This window comes from Borostomias antarcticus (genome assembly GCF_949987555.1).
Source record: "Borostomias antarcticus genome assembly, chromosome: 5".
Lineage (NCBI taxonomy): Eukaryota > Metazoa > Chordata > Actinopteri > Stomiiformes > Stomiidae > Borostomias > Borostomias antarcticus.
In genome coordinates, this window is record NC_140238.1 from 12,127,614 (window position 1) to 12,147,613 (window position 20,000).

Here is a 20,000-nt window from a genome sequence, read left to right on the forward strand (position 1 = left end):
CGTGTGTGTGCGCGCCTGTGTGTGTGTGTGCGTTTGTGTGTGGTTGGCAGAGCAGTGGGGCTGCTAGGGTCAGCATATGGAGGACTGTGATAGTGAGGGGACACAGGCAGCTCTGGGTCACTGACTTATTCTGATGGAAGCTTCTCTGACACACACATGCACACACACGCAGGGGCACAGTCGCTCAAATATATAAGATATGCATACATACACATACATACTCTATCTCTCACACATGCACACACTCTCACACACACACATACACGCACACACACAGCCACAAGCAGCCAAACGGGCAGCGCAGCCACTCGCTGCCAATTCTCACAATAGACCCCATTGTCCTAGTAACGCTGCGGCCTGCTGAGCCGTGTGTGTGTGTGTGTGTGTGTGTGTGTGTGTGGAGAGGGAGTGCTAGTAGTCACTAATTGTTTCCTGACAGAGGAGTGGGGGAAGAAAGAAGAAGAGAAGGGGCGGGGTCACGGCTAATTCCTCTCTTCCACTCCTCTGCGTGTGTGTGTGTGTGTGTGTGTGTGTGTGTGTGTGTGTGTGTGTGTGTGTGTGTGTGTGTGTGTGTGTGTGTGTGTGTGTGTGTGTGTGTGTGTGTGTGTGTGTGTGTGTGTGTGTGTGTGTGTGTGAGTGAGAGCATGTGGGTGCCCACACACATCTCCATGTTTAGCACAGACATCATCATCATCATCTAGACCTGAACCTCCATTCTGTCTCGACAGGAGTTCTCTCTCTCTCCTTCTCTCTCTCTCTCCTTCTCCCTCTCCCTCTCTCTCTCTCTCTCTCTCCCTCTCCCTCTCTCTCTGTCCAGCCAGCCAATCCTTTTTTTGATTTACATGCTGCCGCTGGGGTCAATTTTTATGAAACATAACTCGGCTGAAGACTAGAGGTGACCAAGCCTTTGGGGCAGCGGCCCCTAGGCTCTGGAACAGTCTGCCCTGGAACATTAGGTCTGCCCAGACCGTAGAGAAGTAGAGGTCTTCTTTAAAGACTCAACTGTTCTCCCAGGCCTCCAACTCAGGTTGAGCTGGACACCCGATGGCCCCTGTATTGTACTGTATTTTATATTGCATATTGTGTATGATGTATTGTAGTGTTCTCTTGCGTGCTGTGTGTTTGTTTGTGTAGTGTGCACTTTGGTCAACCTCGGTTGTTTTAAATGTGCTTTATAAATAAAAGTTGAGTTGAGTCAGTCAGCAGTTACCCAGCCAGCCAGCCAGTCAGTCAGCCAGCCAGCCAGCCAGCCAGCCAGCCTCTAGGGGTCGTGTTTTTATTGATGCCAACACAGCTGTCATGACAGGCTGACATACATGGGTCATTATAATGACAAGGATATTTATAATTACAGTACTACAGGACAAGATACATGTGATAATAATTAAGAACGCATCCTTAGTAGTTGGGGTTTGGTTGGTACTTCCATTGAAAATCCCACAATCTGGCCGCGTGAATCAGATAAATCACACACAAACACGCACACACACACACACACACCTCAAGTAGCAGGTCTGTATATGTTGAAGTGTGTTTGGCTGCTGTGATGCTTGGTTGTTTTTGTGAAAGTGGGCAAACAAGATAGTCCGCCTGGGGAGGAGACCCCATCACAGATCAATGTAAACTGTCTGTGTGTGTGCGTGCATGTGTGTGTCTGTGTGCGTGCATGTGTGTGTCTGTGTGCGTGCGTGTGTGTCTGTGCGTGCGTGTGTGTGCGCAGATGCACAACACACAGTCAACAGTGCACACCAATAGTTAGGGTATAATGTAATAATGAGATTCAGGAATAAAAGTCCATTGTGCATTTGAAACGCTGTACCCTCAGGATAGCGTTCTATGACATTTGGAAGGTCAGACTTGATGTATACTGAATATGTATAGCAGCTTTATGAAACACGATTTTGTGTTTTGCAGATAGGCTGAGAATCTAACCGCTCTCTAATTCACAATTTATTACTCGTCTGTATGTCTGTTTCTGCATTCATGGCCATATTATGCTTGTGTTTGGGGGTGTGGTGTATGTGCGTATGTGTCCAGACGCGTGTGTGAGTGCCTGGGATAACAACATTAGTGCTGTCCGCTGCACCTTAAATGTTAGATAAACGTTGTATTGGTGCAGGCAATGGGAGGCTGCCCGCCCTGGGGGGAGGGGAGTCATATCTCATTGACTCTATTAGGTTTGGGCCTAGATTAATAGGAATGGAGATGATGGTGGAGACCAGCCTTAGATCTCACTCTGTGTGTGTGTGTGTGTGTGTGTGTGTGTGTGTGTGTGTGTGTGTGTGTGTGTGTGTGTGTGTGTGTGTGTGTGTGTGCGCGTGTGTGTGTGTGTGTGTGCGTGTGTGTGTTTGTGTGTGTGTGTTTTTGTGTGTGTGTGTGTGTGTTTGTGTGCGCGCGTGTTTTTGTGTATGTCCCCCCCAGGCAGTTGAGCATTAGGCCAGTCCTGCTCTATCTTTCCTCTCATCTGTGTGTGTGTGTGTGTGTGTGTGTGTGTGTGTGTGTGTGTGTGTGTGTGTGTGTGTGTGTGTCGGGGGGAGCTGGCTGGAGTGATGCGGCAGGCAGGCATGGCCGGCCAGCTAATACAATCACTGCTAGGCCTCGCTATCGCCACCATCAGATGGAGGATAAAGTGATTAGGCTGCACTTCAGGGCACACATAGATTTCTGGAATTACAGTCTGTAAAACTCCTCAAATTCAATTATTTATCTGATGTTTTTCTTTCTGTTCTCTGTCCCACTGGCAGGAGGAGGGTTAGAGAGAGGGGAGGAGAGGAGGAGAGTTAGAGAGGGGAGGAGAGAAGGAGAGGAGAGTTAGAGAGGGGAGGAGAGGAGAGTTAGAGAGGGGAGGAGAGAAGGAGAGGAGAGGAGAGTTAGAGAGGAGAGGAGAGTTAGAGAGGGGAGGAGAGGAAGAGGGGAGGAAAAGAGAAAGGAAAGGAAAAAATGGAAAAAGGCGAGCAGAGAGGAGTGGAGGTAGAGACTCAGACAGCCTCAGTCTCTCATAGAGGCTCTCTCTATCTCCATCTCTGTCTCTGTCTCTACCTCTATTTCTCCCTCTATCTCTATTTCTCCCTCTATCTCTCTCTATCAATCTCTCTCTATATATCTCTATCTCTCTCTCTCTCTATATATATATATATATGTCTCTATTTCTCTCTATATATATGTCTCTATATCGCTCTCCATCTCTCTCTATCTCTATTTCTCTTTATATATAATTTTTTTCAATTCAATATGCTTTATTGGCATGAATGTCAGGTGAACAATATTGCCAAAACGTCAAGGATACAATTCAATAATGACATGAGACAAATTAGAACAAATTAAGTATACAATTAATTAAGTAAACTAACAAATAGAAAGATAGGTCATAAAATAGGTTGATAAAGAGACGATTAACAAAAATATATTAATACAAAATCAAATGTATCAAATGTCATATGTAAAATAAACAAATACATAAATGAACAAAAAAAAAAGATCCACATGAAGTAGAGGAGTAAATGAAAAGGCAGAGAGTGAGTTGAGGGGAGATTAACTAGAGCTGTTCTGGTTGTGCTGGTTTTCTCTTAGGCTGTCTTTCTCTCTATTTCTATTTCTCTCTATCTTAATCTTTCTCTGTCTGTCTCTATCTTTATCTCTATCTCTCCCACTATCTCTATATCTTCCTATCTCTCCCACAATCTCTATATCTCTCTCCCACTACAATTTCGATTTTAATACTTCATTGGCAAGACAAGAAAATACTTATTGCCAAAGTGAACATAATATAGGCCTACATATTTATACAATGGGCAGTTCCGACCTCGCAGTCTGATTGGCTAAAGCCAATATACCACGGGTACAGCCTCTACAGTTCTATATGAATTATCACTGCCCCACATGTTAGTTAAATAGCTACAGTAGTTTGTCTCTTGCAACAGTGTTTCCAAAAACCTTTGGCCCATGCGTGAAACATGGCCCATGTGAATGCACTTTGTGGAGCTGCGCTCTTTTTTGGTGGGTCTGCTTGTTCATCATAAGCAAAACAAGTTGTAAAATAATTTGGGGGCAGGTATCTCTAGGTAGCTATGTAAAGTAACTAGCTTACTGTATTGTTGTGTTAACAGTTGATGAAAAAAAACATGATCACAAAAAACAAACTTTCATCTAAAGCTCTTTAACTCATTTGGGACCGTCAGTGTCATTTGGGACCGGACGCCTGACCATATATTGCGACAGGCAGTCAAGTAACGTATCAAACAAGCTCAAACATTTATTTGGGAACATTAGCTGGCTAGCATAACCAGTTTCTTGGCATTTCGTTTTAGACAATTGAACGGTATCTATCATGGCTCGATGTTTGCTATCAAAGTCAAGTCTGACATTATTTTTGGTTGCTGCAGCTCATTGTTCGTATCTATGGAATAGCAGATCATATCTAGGGGTGGGAAACTTGCTGAAGGAAAAGGTAACGGACACTTTCCATTTAACTTACAGTTTCAAACCCATGTTAACTATAATGTCATTGCTGTTCCTCCAGGGAATATTAGCTACCATTTTTGCCAGAACAGCTTCAAAGCACCCTGGTATAGATTGTACAAGTTTCTGTAACTCTACTGGGGGGGTGGCACATCACTCTGTCAAAAGATATTCCCTCATTTGACACTTTGATGATGGTGGTGGAGAGCACGGTCTAACACGTCAGTCCAAAATCTCCCATTGGTGTTTAATTGGGTTGAAATCTGGTGACAGCGAAGGCCATGGCATATGATTGACATATTTTCATACTCATCAAACCATTCAGTGACCCCTCGTGCCCTGTGGATGGGGGCAGTCATCTTAAGAGACCACTCCCATCAGGACAGTGTTTCATCGTAGGATGAAGGTGAACACTTATACAGAATAACTTTGTATTGATTTGCATTGAACCTTCACTCTAAAGGGACAAGTGGACCCAAACCATGCCAGTAAAATGCACCCCACAGCACAACAGAGCCACCAGACCCCCTCACTGTAGGGGTCAAGCATTCAGGCCTGTCCCGTTCTGTTGGTGTACGCCACACATGCACTCACCCACTTGTGGAGAATATGGTGAAGGATGACTCATCTGACCATATCACTCTCAAATGTGCATTCATCTTTGTAAGGAAGGATTTATGCACCGCAACCATACATACCATAATATCCCTCTCTATGCAGTTGCTGACATTCTGTTCACGTCCTGCATTGACATTCTCAGTCATCGATGTGCTTTTTTGATCACAATTTTCTATTTACTGATGTCTTTCACATAGATCTAAATGCAGATGTCACATTAGTCAGCTGTTCCTATTGAAACACTAGCCAGTTGAGCAGTCTGTGACTGAAGCTCCTGCCATCTGTGCCCCAATAATGAACCCTCTTTCAAAGCCACTTTGATCTTGTTCCTTTTCTTATCGCAACAGTTTGTCGATAATTTGGTTTGTTTTCAAACTCTTTGTTGGCCTGTGTGACCGGTGGGACATGTACTGTATACTGTATACGTTTCTGACAGGAGGTTAAGTTCTCTCCTTATCTCTCTTACCCATTCTCCTTATCTCTCTCTCCCTCCCTCTCTCTCTCTCTTTCTACCAGCCTGGGGAGGGATGGAGAGAGGGGGCGAGCGAGGGAGCACTCAAGAAGAAGAAATCAGAGGGCAGTAGTTATCAGTCAGTGGGCCATCAGCAGTGACATGCTCATGGTGGTGAATTAACACACTGGCAGGGAGTGTTCCTGTCCTCTCTGGCTCCACGCAGCGCTGGGCCCAGAGTCGAGCCGAGTGCCCCTCACCTCTTAATGTGCTAACAAGCTCTTCCCTCGTCCCCTGCCTGGCAGTCTGCTGGGGGAGCGGGGGAGGCGGGCGGGAGGGGAGTGTGGTGACAATGAGGGAAGCAGCGGGGAGAGGGGGTGGAGGGAGAGAGAGCAGGAGTAGAAGAGGAGGGAGAGAGAGAGCAGGTGTAGAGGAGGAGGGAGGGAGAGAGAGAGCAGGCGTAGAGGAGGAGGGAGGGAGAGAGAGAGCAGGAGTAGAGGAGGGAGAGAGAGCAGGAATAGAGGAGGAGGGAGAGAGAGAGCAGGAGTAGAGGAGGAGGGACAGAGAGAGAGCAGGAATAGAGGAGGAGGGAGAGAGAGCAGGAGTAGAGGAGGAGGGACAGAGAGAGAGCAGGAATAGAGGAGGAGGGACAGAGAGAGCAGGCGTAGAGGAGAAGGGACAGAGCAGGAGTAGAGGAGGAGGGAGAGAGCAGGCGTAGAGGAGGATGGAGAGAGAGAGCAGGAGTAGAGGAGGAGGGAGAGAGAGAGCAGGAGTAGAGGAGGAGGGAGAGAGAGCAGGAATAGAGGAGGAGGGAGAGAGAGAGCAGGAGTAGAGGAGGAGGGAGAGAGAGCAGGAGTAGAGGAGGAGGGACAGAGAGCAGGAGTAGAGGAGGAGGGAGAGAGCAGGCGTAGAGGAGGATGGAGAGAGAGAGCAGGAGTAGAGGAGGAGGGAGAGAGAGAGCAGGAATAGAAGAGGAGGGAGAGAGAGCAGGAGTAGAGGAGGAGGGACAGAGACAGAGCAGGCGTAGAGGAGGAGAGAGAGAGCAGGAGAGCAAAAGAGAGGGCAGGAACACCTCCTGCCTTTTCATCAGCAGGGAAAATGAGTTTTTGGTAAAACACAAAAGAGCCCCTCCCCTACCCTTCTCTCTCTGTACGCCTCTCTCTACACTCCCCCATCCCTAAAGATACTTTCTTTCTCTAACAGGCTGTTAACAGAAACACCCATCACAAATTCAATTACAGTACTTTTGCAGTGGCAGGCAGGCGGGGCTAGCGCAATGACCAGTTTTCTCTTCATCTCCCATTCTGTCCTTCACAAAGAGCGAAGGATTAGTTGTCGTGGTGACAGGGTGGCATTAGCTGTGTGTGGCGTGGCCGGGGCGGGGACACGCAGAGCGAGGGGGCAGGAAGAAGACGGCGGAGGGGAGGAGGAGAAAAGGATGCTTTTAACTCTCAGCAGTCAGACACAGTCTAACCATAACCTACCAACATGCAGATCAAGTACCCTGCAGTAGAGTATCTCTCTACATACTCTACTATAGTAGGATATCTCTCTGCAGACTCTTCCATAATATCCTGACTCTGCTGTAGCCTCTTAGGAGATCTCTCTGGCCTGTGTAGCTCTTAGCAGTAATCCCAAGACAAGTATGTCCATAACCATGACGTTTGAACGGAACCTGTCTAGATGAATGGCCAGTTGTCCAGTCAAGTTCAATAGATAGGAGTCTTGAATCAGAAACAGGTTCATTGCCGAGTAGGTTTTCACATACAAGGAATTTTCTTTGGTCTAGTGGTGCATAACAAGCAGCGCAAGGACAAGACAGGACAGTGCAAAGTGCAATAATGAAGTGGCAAATACAATTCAATACAATCTACAATAATGTACAAAATAATACAGGGCCTCGCAGGCTTTGTTGATGAGGCCAGTTGCAGTTAGGAAGAAAATGTTTTTGTGCCAAGATGTTTTGGCCCTGATGTACCACAGTCTCCTGCCAGAAGGGAGTGGTTCAAAGAGTGTGTGTCCGCTTCAGGGCCCTGGAGGGGTGCAGGTCCTGGAGGGATGGCAGGTTGCAGCCAATCACCCTCTCAGCAGAGCGGATGAAATGCTGCAGTCTCGCCTTGTCCTTGGCGGTGGCAGCAGCATACCAGATAGTGATGGAGGAGGTGAGGATGGACTCGATGATGGCGGCGTAGAAGTGTTCCATCATTGGCTTTGGCTGGTTGAACTTCTTCAGCTGCCTCAGGTACATCAAGTCTAGTACATCCTCTGGTGTGCTTTCTTGGGGGTCCTGGGAGATGATCGTACCCAGGAAGCGGTCGACTGGGGAGTCACCCAGGATGGGGGGGGGGGGGGGGGTCTTTCTGAAGTCCACAACCATCTCCACTGTCTTTAGAGCGCTGAACTCCAGGTTGTTTTTGGTCGCACCAGGACAACACATGGTCAATCTCCTACCTGTGTGCAGGCTCATCCCCATCAGAGATGAGCCCAAGAGGCGGTGTCATCAGCAAACTTCAGGAGCTTGACAGACCTGTGGCTGGAGGTGCAGCTGTGTGTGTACAGGGAGAAGAGTAGAGGGGAAAGGACGCAGCTTTGAGGGGAGCCGGTGCTGATCATCCGTGTTTCCCTGGCTTCACGTGCTGCTTCCTGTCGGAGAGGGAGTCGGTGGCTTGCAAGTGGAGTCAGTCAGGTTTTTCGTATAAGGTTCTTTATGGGGGAAACATTTGCGAACACGGGGAGAACGTGCAAACTCCACACAGAAAGGCCCGGGAGATACCCCACCGGGATACCTGACAATCTTAGGGAGAACTCGCCCCCCAGTGCTAACGGTGTCCGAAGCGGGAATTGAACCCAGGACCTTCTTGCTGAGGGGGAGCTGGGGGTCTGGGGCTGCTGGATGGTGTCATGGGCGACGGTGTCAATAACTACACTGTTCACCCGGTCTGGTAATGAGGCGTTAGTGTCGTCGTGATTGTTGTTGTTGTTTTTGTGTCAGTTGTTTGTCTCCAGAATCATACATGTCAGGCAGCCCTGATGTCACTGTGACATGTTTCCTTTTCCTGGCGGGAGCCAAGTGTTTCTGTCAGAGTGCGGAGGAGAGAGGAATTATAGCTGAGCACTGGGACTGGATCTGCTTCTTTGTAATTATCAGCACACATACATGCACACACACAAACTCTCTCACACACTATCTCTTACGCGCTCTCTCTCTCTCTCTCTCACACACACACAGAGCAGGAAGGGAGGTGCTGGGCAACAGGAAATAGAAAAAGGCAGGTTGTTTCCACCCTCTGAGCTGAGTCGCAGAGACACACGCGGTGTCAGAGAAGCTGTTCGAACGCCGTTAGAGTGTTGTTCTTCTGCCAGCTCGACCCAGGTGTCTCCTCACCCTCCTCACTGACACGCCTGAAATATCCTCTCCCCTCTCTCTCTCTCCCAGCATGGGCCTCACCCCAACTCTATCTCGCAGCATGGGCCTCTCCCCGACTCCCTCTCTCTCTCCCTTCCGTCTCCCTCTCCCCCTGCTCCTCCCACCACTCCCCTGCTCTCTTTCTCTCTCCCCCCTTCTTCCCACCCCCTCCTCTCTTCCATCCCTCTCTCTCTCTTCCTCCTCCCCTCCCCCACTTCCTCTCCTCTCTCTTCCTATTCTCTCCGTTTTAGCCTTCCGTATTCTGCGTCCCTGGTTAATCCAATCCTCTCCATTAACACAATCCCATCATTCTACCCATAATACACTGCAGCCTAATGCAATACAGGCCATTTACCCAATCCCATCATTTTCTCTAAAGTAGATCATTGGGACAGTAAAGGCCATTGTCGGCCCATGTCAGGCCCTGCCTGCGCAGTGATAGGTGGATAATACAGTTGTGACATTATGGGATGTCTGTGCCCTTACCTAGGAGCCTGTAATGTTCTCGGGACGGTTGCCATTAGGAACAGAGAGAGACTTTCTGATGGAGAGTTATGGAGTTCATTAAATATATGCTATCAAGGTGGAGAGAGAGGTTAGGTTAGAGAGGCAGGCCTGGAAACAAGAGAGTTACTAGTTCGAATCCCTGGCTCATGGAGACTGATGTTGTTCGGTAGATGCATGCATTGTGGAGAGAAGGGTAGAGAGATGGGCATTTGAACAGAGCCATAGCCAGGAGGTTGTCGTTTTGAACCCTCCTGTTAGATAGATATGATATGAACTTTATTTATCCCCGAGGGGCAATTCACTCTGTCTGCACTTGTTGCCACTGCTAGAAGATTGTCGGTTTGAATCCCCCTGTTCTGTCTGAGTTTGTCTCCTCCACCAGTGGCGTTTTACCTTGACCTCTGTCCCCAGCTATGAGGAGAGGGCCCGTTACCTGGAGACCATCGTCCAGCATCACCTGGAGCCAACCACCTTTGAGGATTACGCAGCTCGCGTCTTCAGCCCCGCCCCCTGCCACCACCTCCCCTCCGACGCAGGTAAGCCACACCCCTTTCTGCTTCACCACCAACCGCAATTCACCTCTTATCCCCCACCCAGAGACGCACCTGATTGGGCGGAGTCTGTCAGCTGTAAGTTCACCAATAGTACAGTATCTGCAGGTCCTAAAAAAGTTTTTAAAAGTCTCTCAAATTAATAAAAGGTATCTAAATATCTAAATAAAAGGCCTTAAAGGATGATGATGATGATGATGATGTAGATGATGTATAACTTCTTTCAGTTCTATCTCTGGTCTGGTCACACTAACTCGGACAGTGTCTGTGTGTGTTTCTGTCTGTCTGTCCAGTTACAGACAGTACAGACACAGGCTGCCTATAGCTGGGTCACCCTGGACTTAAAGGGGAACGCCGGTGTCGTAGCAAGTTTAGCTCAAATGTCGCTTTGTCCTCAATGAAACCGATCCGTACACCCCAACATTTAACCGATCCGTGCAGTAGTAAGCTAGCTCCTGTTTCCTCTGTGCGCGCACCTCCTTTAAAATGGAGGTCTATGGGCCTCTGCTAAAAACTATAATAAACATGCATTTTCAAGTTTGTGTGTTAGTTTGTGTGTGAATGGTAATTCTAGTGGTCGGTATAGTTAGTGTTTGAATGGTAATTCTAGTGGTTGGTATAGTTAGTGTGTGAATGGTCATTCTAGTGGTTGGTATAGTTGGTGTGTGAATGGTCATTTTAGTGGTTGGTATAGTTGGTGTGTGAATGGTCATTCTAGTGGTTGGTATAGTTGGTGTGTGAATGGTCATTCTAGGGGTTGGTTCTTTATCAGTCCCAAAGCCAGACCTACTCTGGTGATGTTGCCTGTTTGTGTGTTGGCCAATATCAGGCCAGCACAGAGACACTCCCTCTCCTCCTCCAACTCCCAGTGATCATATCTCACTTTTTGTTTTTGTTTTTTTTTCTGTTTATTTGATTTCCAATTTTTGTTTTATTTAATCATTTTTATATTATTTTATTTTGTTATTTTTCCTCTTTCTCTTCTGTTTCCCCCTCCCTGTAGATCCTAGTGTTACACTTGTGTATATCTGAAGGTAAGATGATCAGCTGACCCTGATGCTTCTCTCTCATTGGCTAACCTTGTGACTTTATTATGACCGTTCCTCTCTTCTGATTGGTCTCTCTCCTTGCTGACCAGACCTGCTCCTCTCTCTCTTCCTCTCCTCCTTCCTTCCTTCTCTCCATCCTCCCCTTCTCACATTGTGTGACTTGGAAGAGGTTTGCATGCATCTGGGGACCCGGCCAATTGGGCTTCATCATTCTCTTGTGTCTCTTCTCTTGTGTCTCTCCGTTGTCAAGGCGACCACTGTTATTAACCTTTTCTGTCCTGTAATGCTAACTCTCCTGATTCTTTCCTCTCTTTCTCTGGCATGTTCTTGTTCTAGCACAGGTCCACACGCACGCACGCACGCACGCACGCACACACACACACACATACAAACACACACACACACTCACATGCCACACAACACACCCTGTTCAGACTGTCTTTGACCACAGTCAAGTGCAGTAACTGTCTGGTCTTCTTGGCTGACTGTAGGAGGGTTGTGATCATAGACTAAAGATGAACTTTTGTAATATTAATGATGACATAATGGTTGGTAAGTCACTGATGGCACACTTGTCTTTTGGATTGTGTGTGTGTATTTGTGTGTGTGTGTGTGTGCGTGCGTGTGTGTGTGTGTATATGTCATGTATGTGTGTGTCTGCTATCGATTCCCTCTCTCCTCCCAGTTCACACATCTTATCTTTTATCTCTCCCTCCTCTCTCTCTCTCTCTCTCTTGTTGTCTTTGTCTTCTTTTTTGCTTGTCTTGTGGTCCTTTGCTCGCCCTCCAACACATCACTCTCTCCTCAACTGCCTCCACTCCTCCTTCATTTCTCTCTTCTCTCCTTTAATTTCCTTTTCCTCTCCTCTGCCCTCCCCTCTCCTCTCCACTTTTCCCGTCCTCTCTCCTCCCCTCCCCTCCCCTCCTCTTGCTCTCCTCTCCTCCCCTCTCCTCCCCTCCCCTCTCCCCTCCTCCCCTCTCGTCTTCTCTCTCCTCTTCCTCCACTACTCTCCTCCCCTCTCTCCTCCCCTCTCCCATCCTTTCCTCTCCCCTCCCCTCTCCTCCTCCTCCTCTCCTCCTCTCCTCTCCTCTCTTCTCCCCCGTGTTCTCTGTTCATGCCCTGTCCTAAGAGAGGGCTGGTGTTGTGTATGTGCTGGTGCCCCAGGCCCCTGTAGAGAGCCTGGCCAGGGCCAAGGGGAAGGGGCTGAAACGGAAGGTGTTTCACGCTAGCTGTGAATGGTATGACCAAACACTCCTCCCCAGCTCCCCCTCTTTACTCTGTTATGATGTCATCATCACCCCCCCTCTGCTCTCCCCAGAAGATCTAGTTGTCACGTTAGAAACGTAGAGACTGTGCTGTAGATGAACACATGGAGGATACGAGGAATACACATTAGTCTGAGCTCTGACCATCCCTCTCTAGTGATTGTAGTTAAGTTGGAATCAGATTTATGATTCGCTAATGATGCCACAGCTGAACTGACAATTAGGTGGACTTCTCTGATAATCACTGGTATTATTTATTTAGTTATCATGAACTTATACTAAAGTGATATTCCTAGTTTTTGAGTAGTCCATGAAACCAGGGAGTTCTGGGCGGATGGGTTTAAAGGGGTAGTTCAGCATTTTGAGCTTGCTTTTCCCATCTTCCCAGACCCCTGGAGGTCCATCAACCAAGTTGAAGTTTTGTTAGCATCGTAAGCAATGCTAGTGGATGTGATGGGAGGTCATAGCATTATCTCTGAAAATCACAAAATATGTCAATAGAGGCTTTCAGAAACACCATTAAACAGCATCACCATGTCTCTGAAGATATAATCATCATTAAACAGCATCACCATGTCTCTGAAGATATAATCATCATTAAACAGCATCACCATGTCTCTGAAGATAGAATCATCATTAAACAGCATCACCATGTCTCTGAAGATAGAATCATCATTAAACAGCATCACCATGTCTCTGAAGATAGAATCATCATTAAACAGCCTCACTGTTGTTACTACTACAGGGCAGAGTAGACAACATTTTCTGTGCCTATTTGAGAAAAAGACAGGAAGATGTTTCCTAATATTTTTCTCAGAATATGTACAAAATACATTTAATAGAAGTACATATTGACTTGTTTTGATGGACATTTAGTGATTTACAGAGAGGACGCTATTGCTGCCCCTGTGGCTGGGATGTAAGAATGTGACTGCAGTGTAACATTGAGATAACGTCTTTTGCTGGTTCTCCCTCCCTGGTCCGGTAAGACCCAGTGGACAGCATAGACATGGTAGATATGGTAGACATGGTGGAATGTGACCACAAGGTCTGTACACAACCACGGAGGAGGCAGGAAATAGACTAGGGGGTCTTTCTCTTGGTCTGCCTATCTCTCTGTCTGTCTTTCTGTCTATGTCTCTGTCAAGTCTATATCTCTCTGTTAGTCTGTCTGTCTGTCTGTCTGTCTGTCTGTCTGTCATGGGCAGACTCGGGGGGGCTCTAACATCCATGCTCTCTCTCTCCCTCGTTCCCAGGCTCATGCCTCGAGAGTCCGTGGGTAGAAAGTCCGTCAGCGCCGCTCGACGGGATCGACTCAGCCTCGCCCATGTCCCCTCGTACTAGCAAGAACCGCATGTCCATGAAGCTGCGACGCTCCTCTGGGTCAGCCAATAAGACCTGACCTCCACACCAGCTCGGCCAATAAGAACGGACTTCCTCTCCGGATTAGCCAACGAGACCAGACTTCTCCTCCGGATCAGCCAATAAGAACTGACTTCCTCACTGGCTTGGCCAATACAACCCTACCGTGCTGCCATGTCATGGGCTGCGTCCATTCTTCATCTGTGCTGTCACACCCCATGCTGAGACCAGTCTCTCCTGGACCAGGACTACAAACCAGTCTCTCTGCACGCCCCCCCAGGACCAGCCCCCTCTTGCACCTGGCAGCACAGCATGTCTCTCTACACGCACTCCGTTGACTCCTGACCCAGCATGGCCACCGGCCCTGATAACCCATCATGACAACAGAGGACAAGGAGATTTTTGGTGGTATTCTCTGACAGGGGGAGCAGTGATATAGGGTGTATTTGTACCACAGTGTGTGTGCAGGTGTGTTTGCCTGTGCGGTGTGGAACAGAGGGCCAGTATTGGATGACAGGGATCACAATGTTGAGGGCGAGAGAAGGATGTCTGTATTAGGAAGGTGGATGCCGATTGGTCAAAGTTTGTCACCAGATTAAAATTAGCGACACTGATTGGTCAGAGTTTTGTTTTTAGATGACAACGATGAAAATGTGTTTGTAGATTTGAAAAGGTGGACATTGATTGGTCAAAGTGAAGCACTTCTGGTTACTAGTGTTTTGATTTGTTTATTTCACGGTGAACTTGAAGCTGGTCCTCTCTGAGTATATTATACACTACTGTTTATTTAGGGTTCATGTTTTTTTGTTTTTTTATCAAGATTGTAAAATTGGTTTTCATCTGATAAAGAATGTTACTGATTATTTTGTTATTTTGTTTTTGTTTGGTTCAAATCTGCTGTATTTGCGATTGACCCATCCCCTATCACAGACTTGTGATGAATAAGAATATATTTAATGTGTATACAGTATGGACAATATGTGGTCTGTGTATATATTTGAAAATAGCTGCCAAAAAGAAGACATATATTAACCTCAAACCACACAGACCAACTGCTGGAGGCGTGACAGACTGACGTCTGTCTGAGAGGTGGGCTCATGGAGCCATCATCTTCATCACCTTCATCATTTCCCCAGTGATGGTGAGCCACCCAGAGAGGAGAGCAACAGTGTGTAGTCAGTCAGCTGCGAATCAGTCTCTCCCTCTCTCTCTGTCTCTCTCTCTCTCTCTCTCTCTCTCTCTCTCTCTCTCTCAGTATCTCTCTCTGTCTCTCTCTCTCTTTCTCTCTCTCAGTATCTCTCTCTTTCTCTCTCTCTCTCTCTCTCTCTCTCGCTCTGCTCTCCACTCTCTACAGGTGCCTGCTCTCTACAGGCGTCTCTCGCTATGCTGCAGCCTGCGCTGCTGTAGACTCACTACACTACAGATATGTTCCTTGTGACCATAGAACTAAACCCTGCCAGGGCCCTGAGGTTCTGGACGGGAGTCTCAGTTCTATTAGCTTCTAGGGTTCCTCCTGCCTGCCTCTGAGTACGGCAGCAGCCGGCCCGTTTGCCGAAGCTGTGTACCACACACGCACACTCACACAAACACCGCGTTTTATTTTCTTATGCTTTTGAATTATGTTTCGTCCTGATCTGTTACAGCTGTATGATGATGTGTGGTGAAAATATTTTTTTATGGTTCTCCTGGTTCTGCTGCCAGCCATAGGTTCTCTGCAGAGAGGAACGGTTAGGTTAGTGGCTCGACTGTTTGGTTTAAAACATTTAGCTTTTAACAGAAACTGCTGCCGTTGTGTAAAGTCAAACCATGGTATTGTTGTTGTTGTCATTATTATTATTATTATTTTTCTCATGTTTGTTTTGAATATTTGAGGTCAGTTCCAATTTGAATAGTTTCTTAAATTATTATATTTTTTTGAGATGATGGCCGAGGATGTTTTTGGAATATGAAGAGAAGAACGCCAGGGAGTGAGAGGGTGGCGTCCTGCGTCCGTACGTGATTGGTTAAGACTGTCGTTCTCACCCGCACTCCAGTCTGATGTAGAACACCTGTTCACCTGCAGATGCCTCTCCATGTTACTACTGACCACATACTGCATGACACCACTACTAACCGCATGTGTTGATATGACAGCTACACAACATGCAAGCACACACACACACGCAGACCGCACAACACACTCACAAAACACACACAGTGACATGCACATTAATCTAGTATTATTGTCATACTTGTAATGTCTATACATTTGTAATGGCTGTTGCAGACCAGTGGATGTGCAATGGAGTTTGACAATAAAAGTATTCCTACCACCGCTGTCTCTGTGCTGAGTCTGTCATTCATGGTGTTAGATGCTGTTAAATGATAGATATGGGTAATATATTTCATTTTCACATTTTTAAGTTTATTGACAATAATTTAGAATAGATTCAGTGTTCAGAATATCACAACATTATCAAAATACAACAACATAGGCCTCATTGTAACTCAATTATGAAGGCATTTTCATTTAATTTTCAGCAAGTTTTCAAGGAAATAATAGTTATTTACCACAAAAGAAAAATGATTTGATAAACTAACCGTAAGCTTGGTTTTCTTTATGAAAATACGTCTTGGTGTCCTTGCTTAATAATAAATGCCACATCTATTCAAACAAGCGCACTCATTTTCCATAGGAACTACATTACACTCTAAAGACAATGCTATATAGAACCCTTTCGGATGTGTGAGGTTCTGTGTAGAACATTTGAGGTCTGATAGATCCATTTAAGTTTCTTAGCATCTCACACAGCTGAAAAGGGTTATATCTGGAACCTTATGGTAATATTATGGAATATTTTTCTAGTGTTCTTCTATTGGTCCAGATGGTTCTATATAGCACCCTTTTTAGAGTGTAGATATAAGGATGTGGTCTGACAGGTGATATTCACAACATCATTTTTATTACATGCTTGTAATAATACCTCTGGACTAATTGAACAGTATTTATATTATATCATCTTCAATACTATAGCAATAAGTAGCCTACATTGTGTAGAGCTGTTATCTGGCTTTGCTTTATATTCCTCAATGCAAAGGAAAAATGTCCTAAAAATACTGTTTTTGACCATATCAGAGAATCATAGGATATATTATGGCAAATAAAGGACAGTACAAATGACAACCATATTCATATTTCATTACCCCGTGTGTGTGTGTGTGTGTGTGTGTGGTGGGTTCTGGACCCTAGCAGCCGGGCCGGACCGCCATCTGTAACAGCATCACCTGCCGAATCTCAGTGGGGTGCGACTTGTTGATGTGGCGCGTGAGCCCGGGAGAGCTGTAGAAGGAGGACGGACAGTGCTTACACGAGTATATCTGCTGGTCTCCAGGTGTCAGCTCCGGTCTCACCAAGCCACCGGCGCTCTTCCCGGGCGGTCCCACCAGGAGCTCGTCTCTCATCGCGTGCCAGAGTCTGTGCTTGTCCCGGATCTCGGCGGAGGGGAAGTGCGCGCCGCACAGGTGGCACGGGAACGTGATCTGTCCACTCTCTATCTGCGTGTACGGCGAGGCTTTGATGGTCTCGTGCGCGGCGAGGTGCTTCCTGAGGTACGCCTGTCTGCGGAACTTCTTCCCACAGTAATGGCACTCGTGAATCTCCTCGGTTCCGGGCGATTGGATGAAGACGGAGGCGGCCACCTCGGCCGGCTCGGGACAGTGCAGAAGGCTCGGGCTGTCCGCCGCGCGGGCGTGCCGGTCCATGCATTTCTCCGGGCTCCGGTACCGGTGCTCGTAGGGCGGTTGGTCCGCGGGTCTCCCTTGCAGCAGCTCGTGCTGACACGGGGAGCTCTCCGCGGCGCCGTGGTGCTGATGGTTCACCCGAAGCGCGCTCGCGTTCTCCTTTCCCTCCACCGACTGCCGCTCCTGATTTATCCGTCCGTCCGACTGAGTCTTTTTCGCGCCCTGTTCCTCTCCGGTGTTCACCGGGCGGGGCTTGTGCCATCTTCGGTGGGAGGCCAAGTTGGCGGGACAGCTGAAAACTTTGTCGCACTCGGGACAGCGGTACTCCACGCGCACGATTCTGGAGCACTTGTGCTGCGCGAGGGAGAACGGGTCCGGGTACTCCTCTTTACACAGCTGGCAGATAAACTCGCCCAGCGGTTTCTTGTCACCGTTGGAAGATCCCGGTGGCTTTGACTCCGGGCTCTCCTTCTTAATCCGGAGACCGAGGACCGGGGAGGTGGTGACCTCGTCCTCGAAACTGATCTTACGGATCACCTTGGGCTTCTTGACCGCCGGTTTGGACTTGCGCTCCGGTTCCATGTAGGTGCGTTTCATGGCGTGGTGGAGAGACGGGTACAGGTGCACCGGAGGATCGTACTTTATATCCGGGTGTCCAAAGGGCGCGTGGCTCATCAGGAGCCTCTCAATAGAGGACACCGGGGTGCTCATTGGGAACGGTTCCGGTGCAGCCGGTGTGGTCAGGCACCGGTCGAAGAACGATTTCTCTAACTCCGTGCCTACCGGTTTTATCGGGCTGTACGAGAGGTCCGCCCGGCCCGGAGAGCTGTCCTGCTCCGGGTCTGTAAAGGGGCGCTGCGCGTATTTATCGACGCCCACACCGACCTCCACCCTCTCCCTGCTGTCCGGCAGTTGCGCCTGATCCCCCTCGGCCGGGACGCTGGTCCAGGGCTCTCCGACCTCCTCGGAAGCCGGCAGGTTTGGGCACTCAACCGGCACACCGGTTATGCCTTCCGGTGAGTGTGAAGGCAAGTCCACTCTGGGCGGCTCATCGTTTTCGCTGCGCGTCCGGTAGGACGACGAAGAGGCGCGTTTGTTACTTCGTTTCACTAAGAATCCTCTGGGCATCTTCACACCGGAGAGATCCTCGAGTTCTGTACGGCGAAAAGCGCGCGGTCCCCGGTGATGAGAGGCGGGTGGCTGCTGACGGGCTCCGGGACAGAGAGGACACTGTCCTGCGCGTGGTTTATTTTTTTATCTGAGGGGTCGCCTTGCTTGTTCTCTGTAGTCACCGTTGGAGCCAAAGCCTTGTCCAATCACCGCAGGCACCGGGGAGGTGGGGCGAGCGTTAACGAGGGTGTCCAGTTACAATGTCACCACTAATGATGATTATGAATCTCAAACACTTGACATCTTATCATCACATAATTTCCCCCAAGTGCGCATTTACGCATCTTTAGCCTACATCGACACATTGCTTTTGTTCGATTTTATAGCCACCGTGCAGAACACGACAGACCTAATAATAGGCTGATTGCAATTAGCAATTCATATTTGTCCTATTCAAATTAGATAGGCCCTTGGTTTTTGTAGTTGAGTAGCCTAATCTTTAAAACACGTTTAATCCTATAAACATGCTTCTGGCTAGATAGGGTAGGCCTATAGATGTTTGCAACATGTGAGTGACAACCTAAACATATAGGTTAACAGAATTATTTCATTTGGTCAAATTTACTTTGGTCTATTTATCTAATTGTAAACCCTGTTTTATTTGCAATATTTTGGGGTACAGGTATTTGTTTATATCAGCGTTGTCACAGAGGTCATTTGTGTGCCTCACCACGCGCACATACAACAAGCTATACTAGCCTTTTCGGTAGTCTAATTCTTCATTCTGATTCATCCCGGTGCACGGTGATATTAACCAGTCAAGACGACGAGCTTCCTCTGGCTCTGTATTCTGTTGGTATGTAATTTGCATTGATGAGGGGGGTTGTCAACGTTAATCTGCTGATGTGATGCACGGCTGATGCCCTATACCTGCACCCCTGTTGCGTTAATACGGGATACGCTGTGAAGCGCGTTCTAACAAATGTCAACAAAACGTTTAACTGATGTTAACAGATCGATTAAGCTGTTCAGTCTCAAATGCCTCTCAGTCAGACTGTTTCTAGACTTTAATTAAGAACCAAGGCAATAATTCAACGATATGATTTTATTAGACCTTTATGAACGTCCCGTGTTGTGAATCAAAAAGAAATTCATTTTGTTAAAATGTTATTGTGAAATTGTATGGTGAAACAGAACCCTTTAGCATGTTTTGTTAAGTTATTTTTTCTGTGAATGCGTGTTGTATTATTTTCTTTGTGTCTTCTGAAACTTGTCTGTTTGTAGCACAGTTTTCATTTTAATAAATGCCTTTTATGCCGTGAAAACACTTTGTCAACACTCACAAAACCTCACTTTGTCTCACGTGAAAACAGGAGTCTTATCAGATAAGGTCATTCATGTCGTGAGGTTGATGCTACAGCTTTTCCCTTCAGACATGCAATCTCTGGTGATAATGCCTCTGTCTTTGTTGCTGTAACGATGGGAATATCTCCGTGTCCATTT

General features: G+C 47.4%; 2 protein-coding genes across 2 annotated transcripts in view; one reads left to right on the forward strand and one right to left on the reverse strand.

The window, feature by feature from the left end:
* Positions 1-15,944, forward strand: part of ralgapa1 (Ral GTPase activating protein catalytic subunit alpha 1) — a 96,396-nt gene extending 80,452 nt beyond the window's left edge. The window contains exons 41-42 of the mRNA XM_084438314.1: positions 9,852-9,976; positions 13,562-15,944. Coding sequence (XP_084294440.1) covers positions 9,852-9,976; positions 13,562-13,707 — 271 coding nt within the window. The 3' untranslated portion in view covers positions 13,708-15,944. The remainder of the gene's footprint in view (positions 1-9,851; positions 9,977-13,561) is intronic.
* Positions 15,945-16,892: 948 nt separating this feature from the next.
* On the reverse strand, positions 16,893-18,515 carry insm2 (insulinoma-associated 2; the record flags this gene model as incomplete). Its single annotated transcript, XM_084438870.1, has 1 exon — positions 16,893-18,515. The coding sequence occupies one exon, from the start codon at positions 18,513-18,515 to the stop codon at positions 16,893-16,895; it is 1,623 nt and encodes a 540-aa protein (XP_084294996.1).
* Between the last annotated feature and the right edge of the window lie 1,485 nt (positions 18,516-20,000).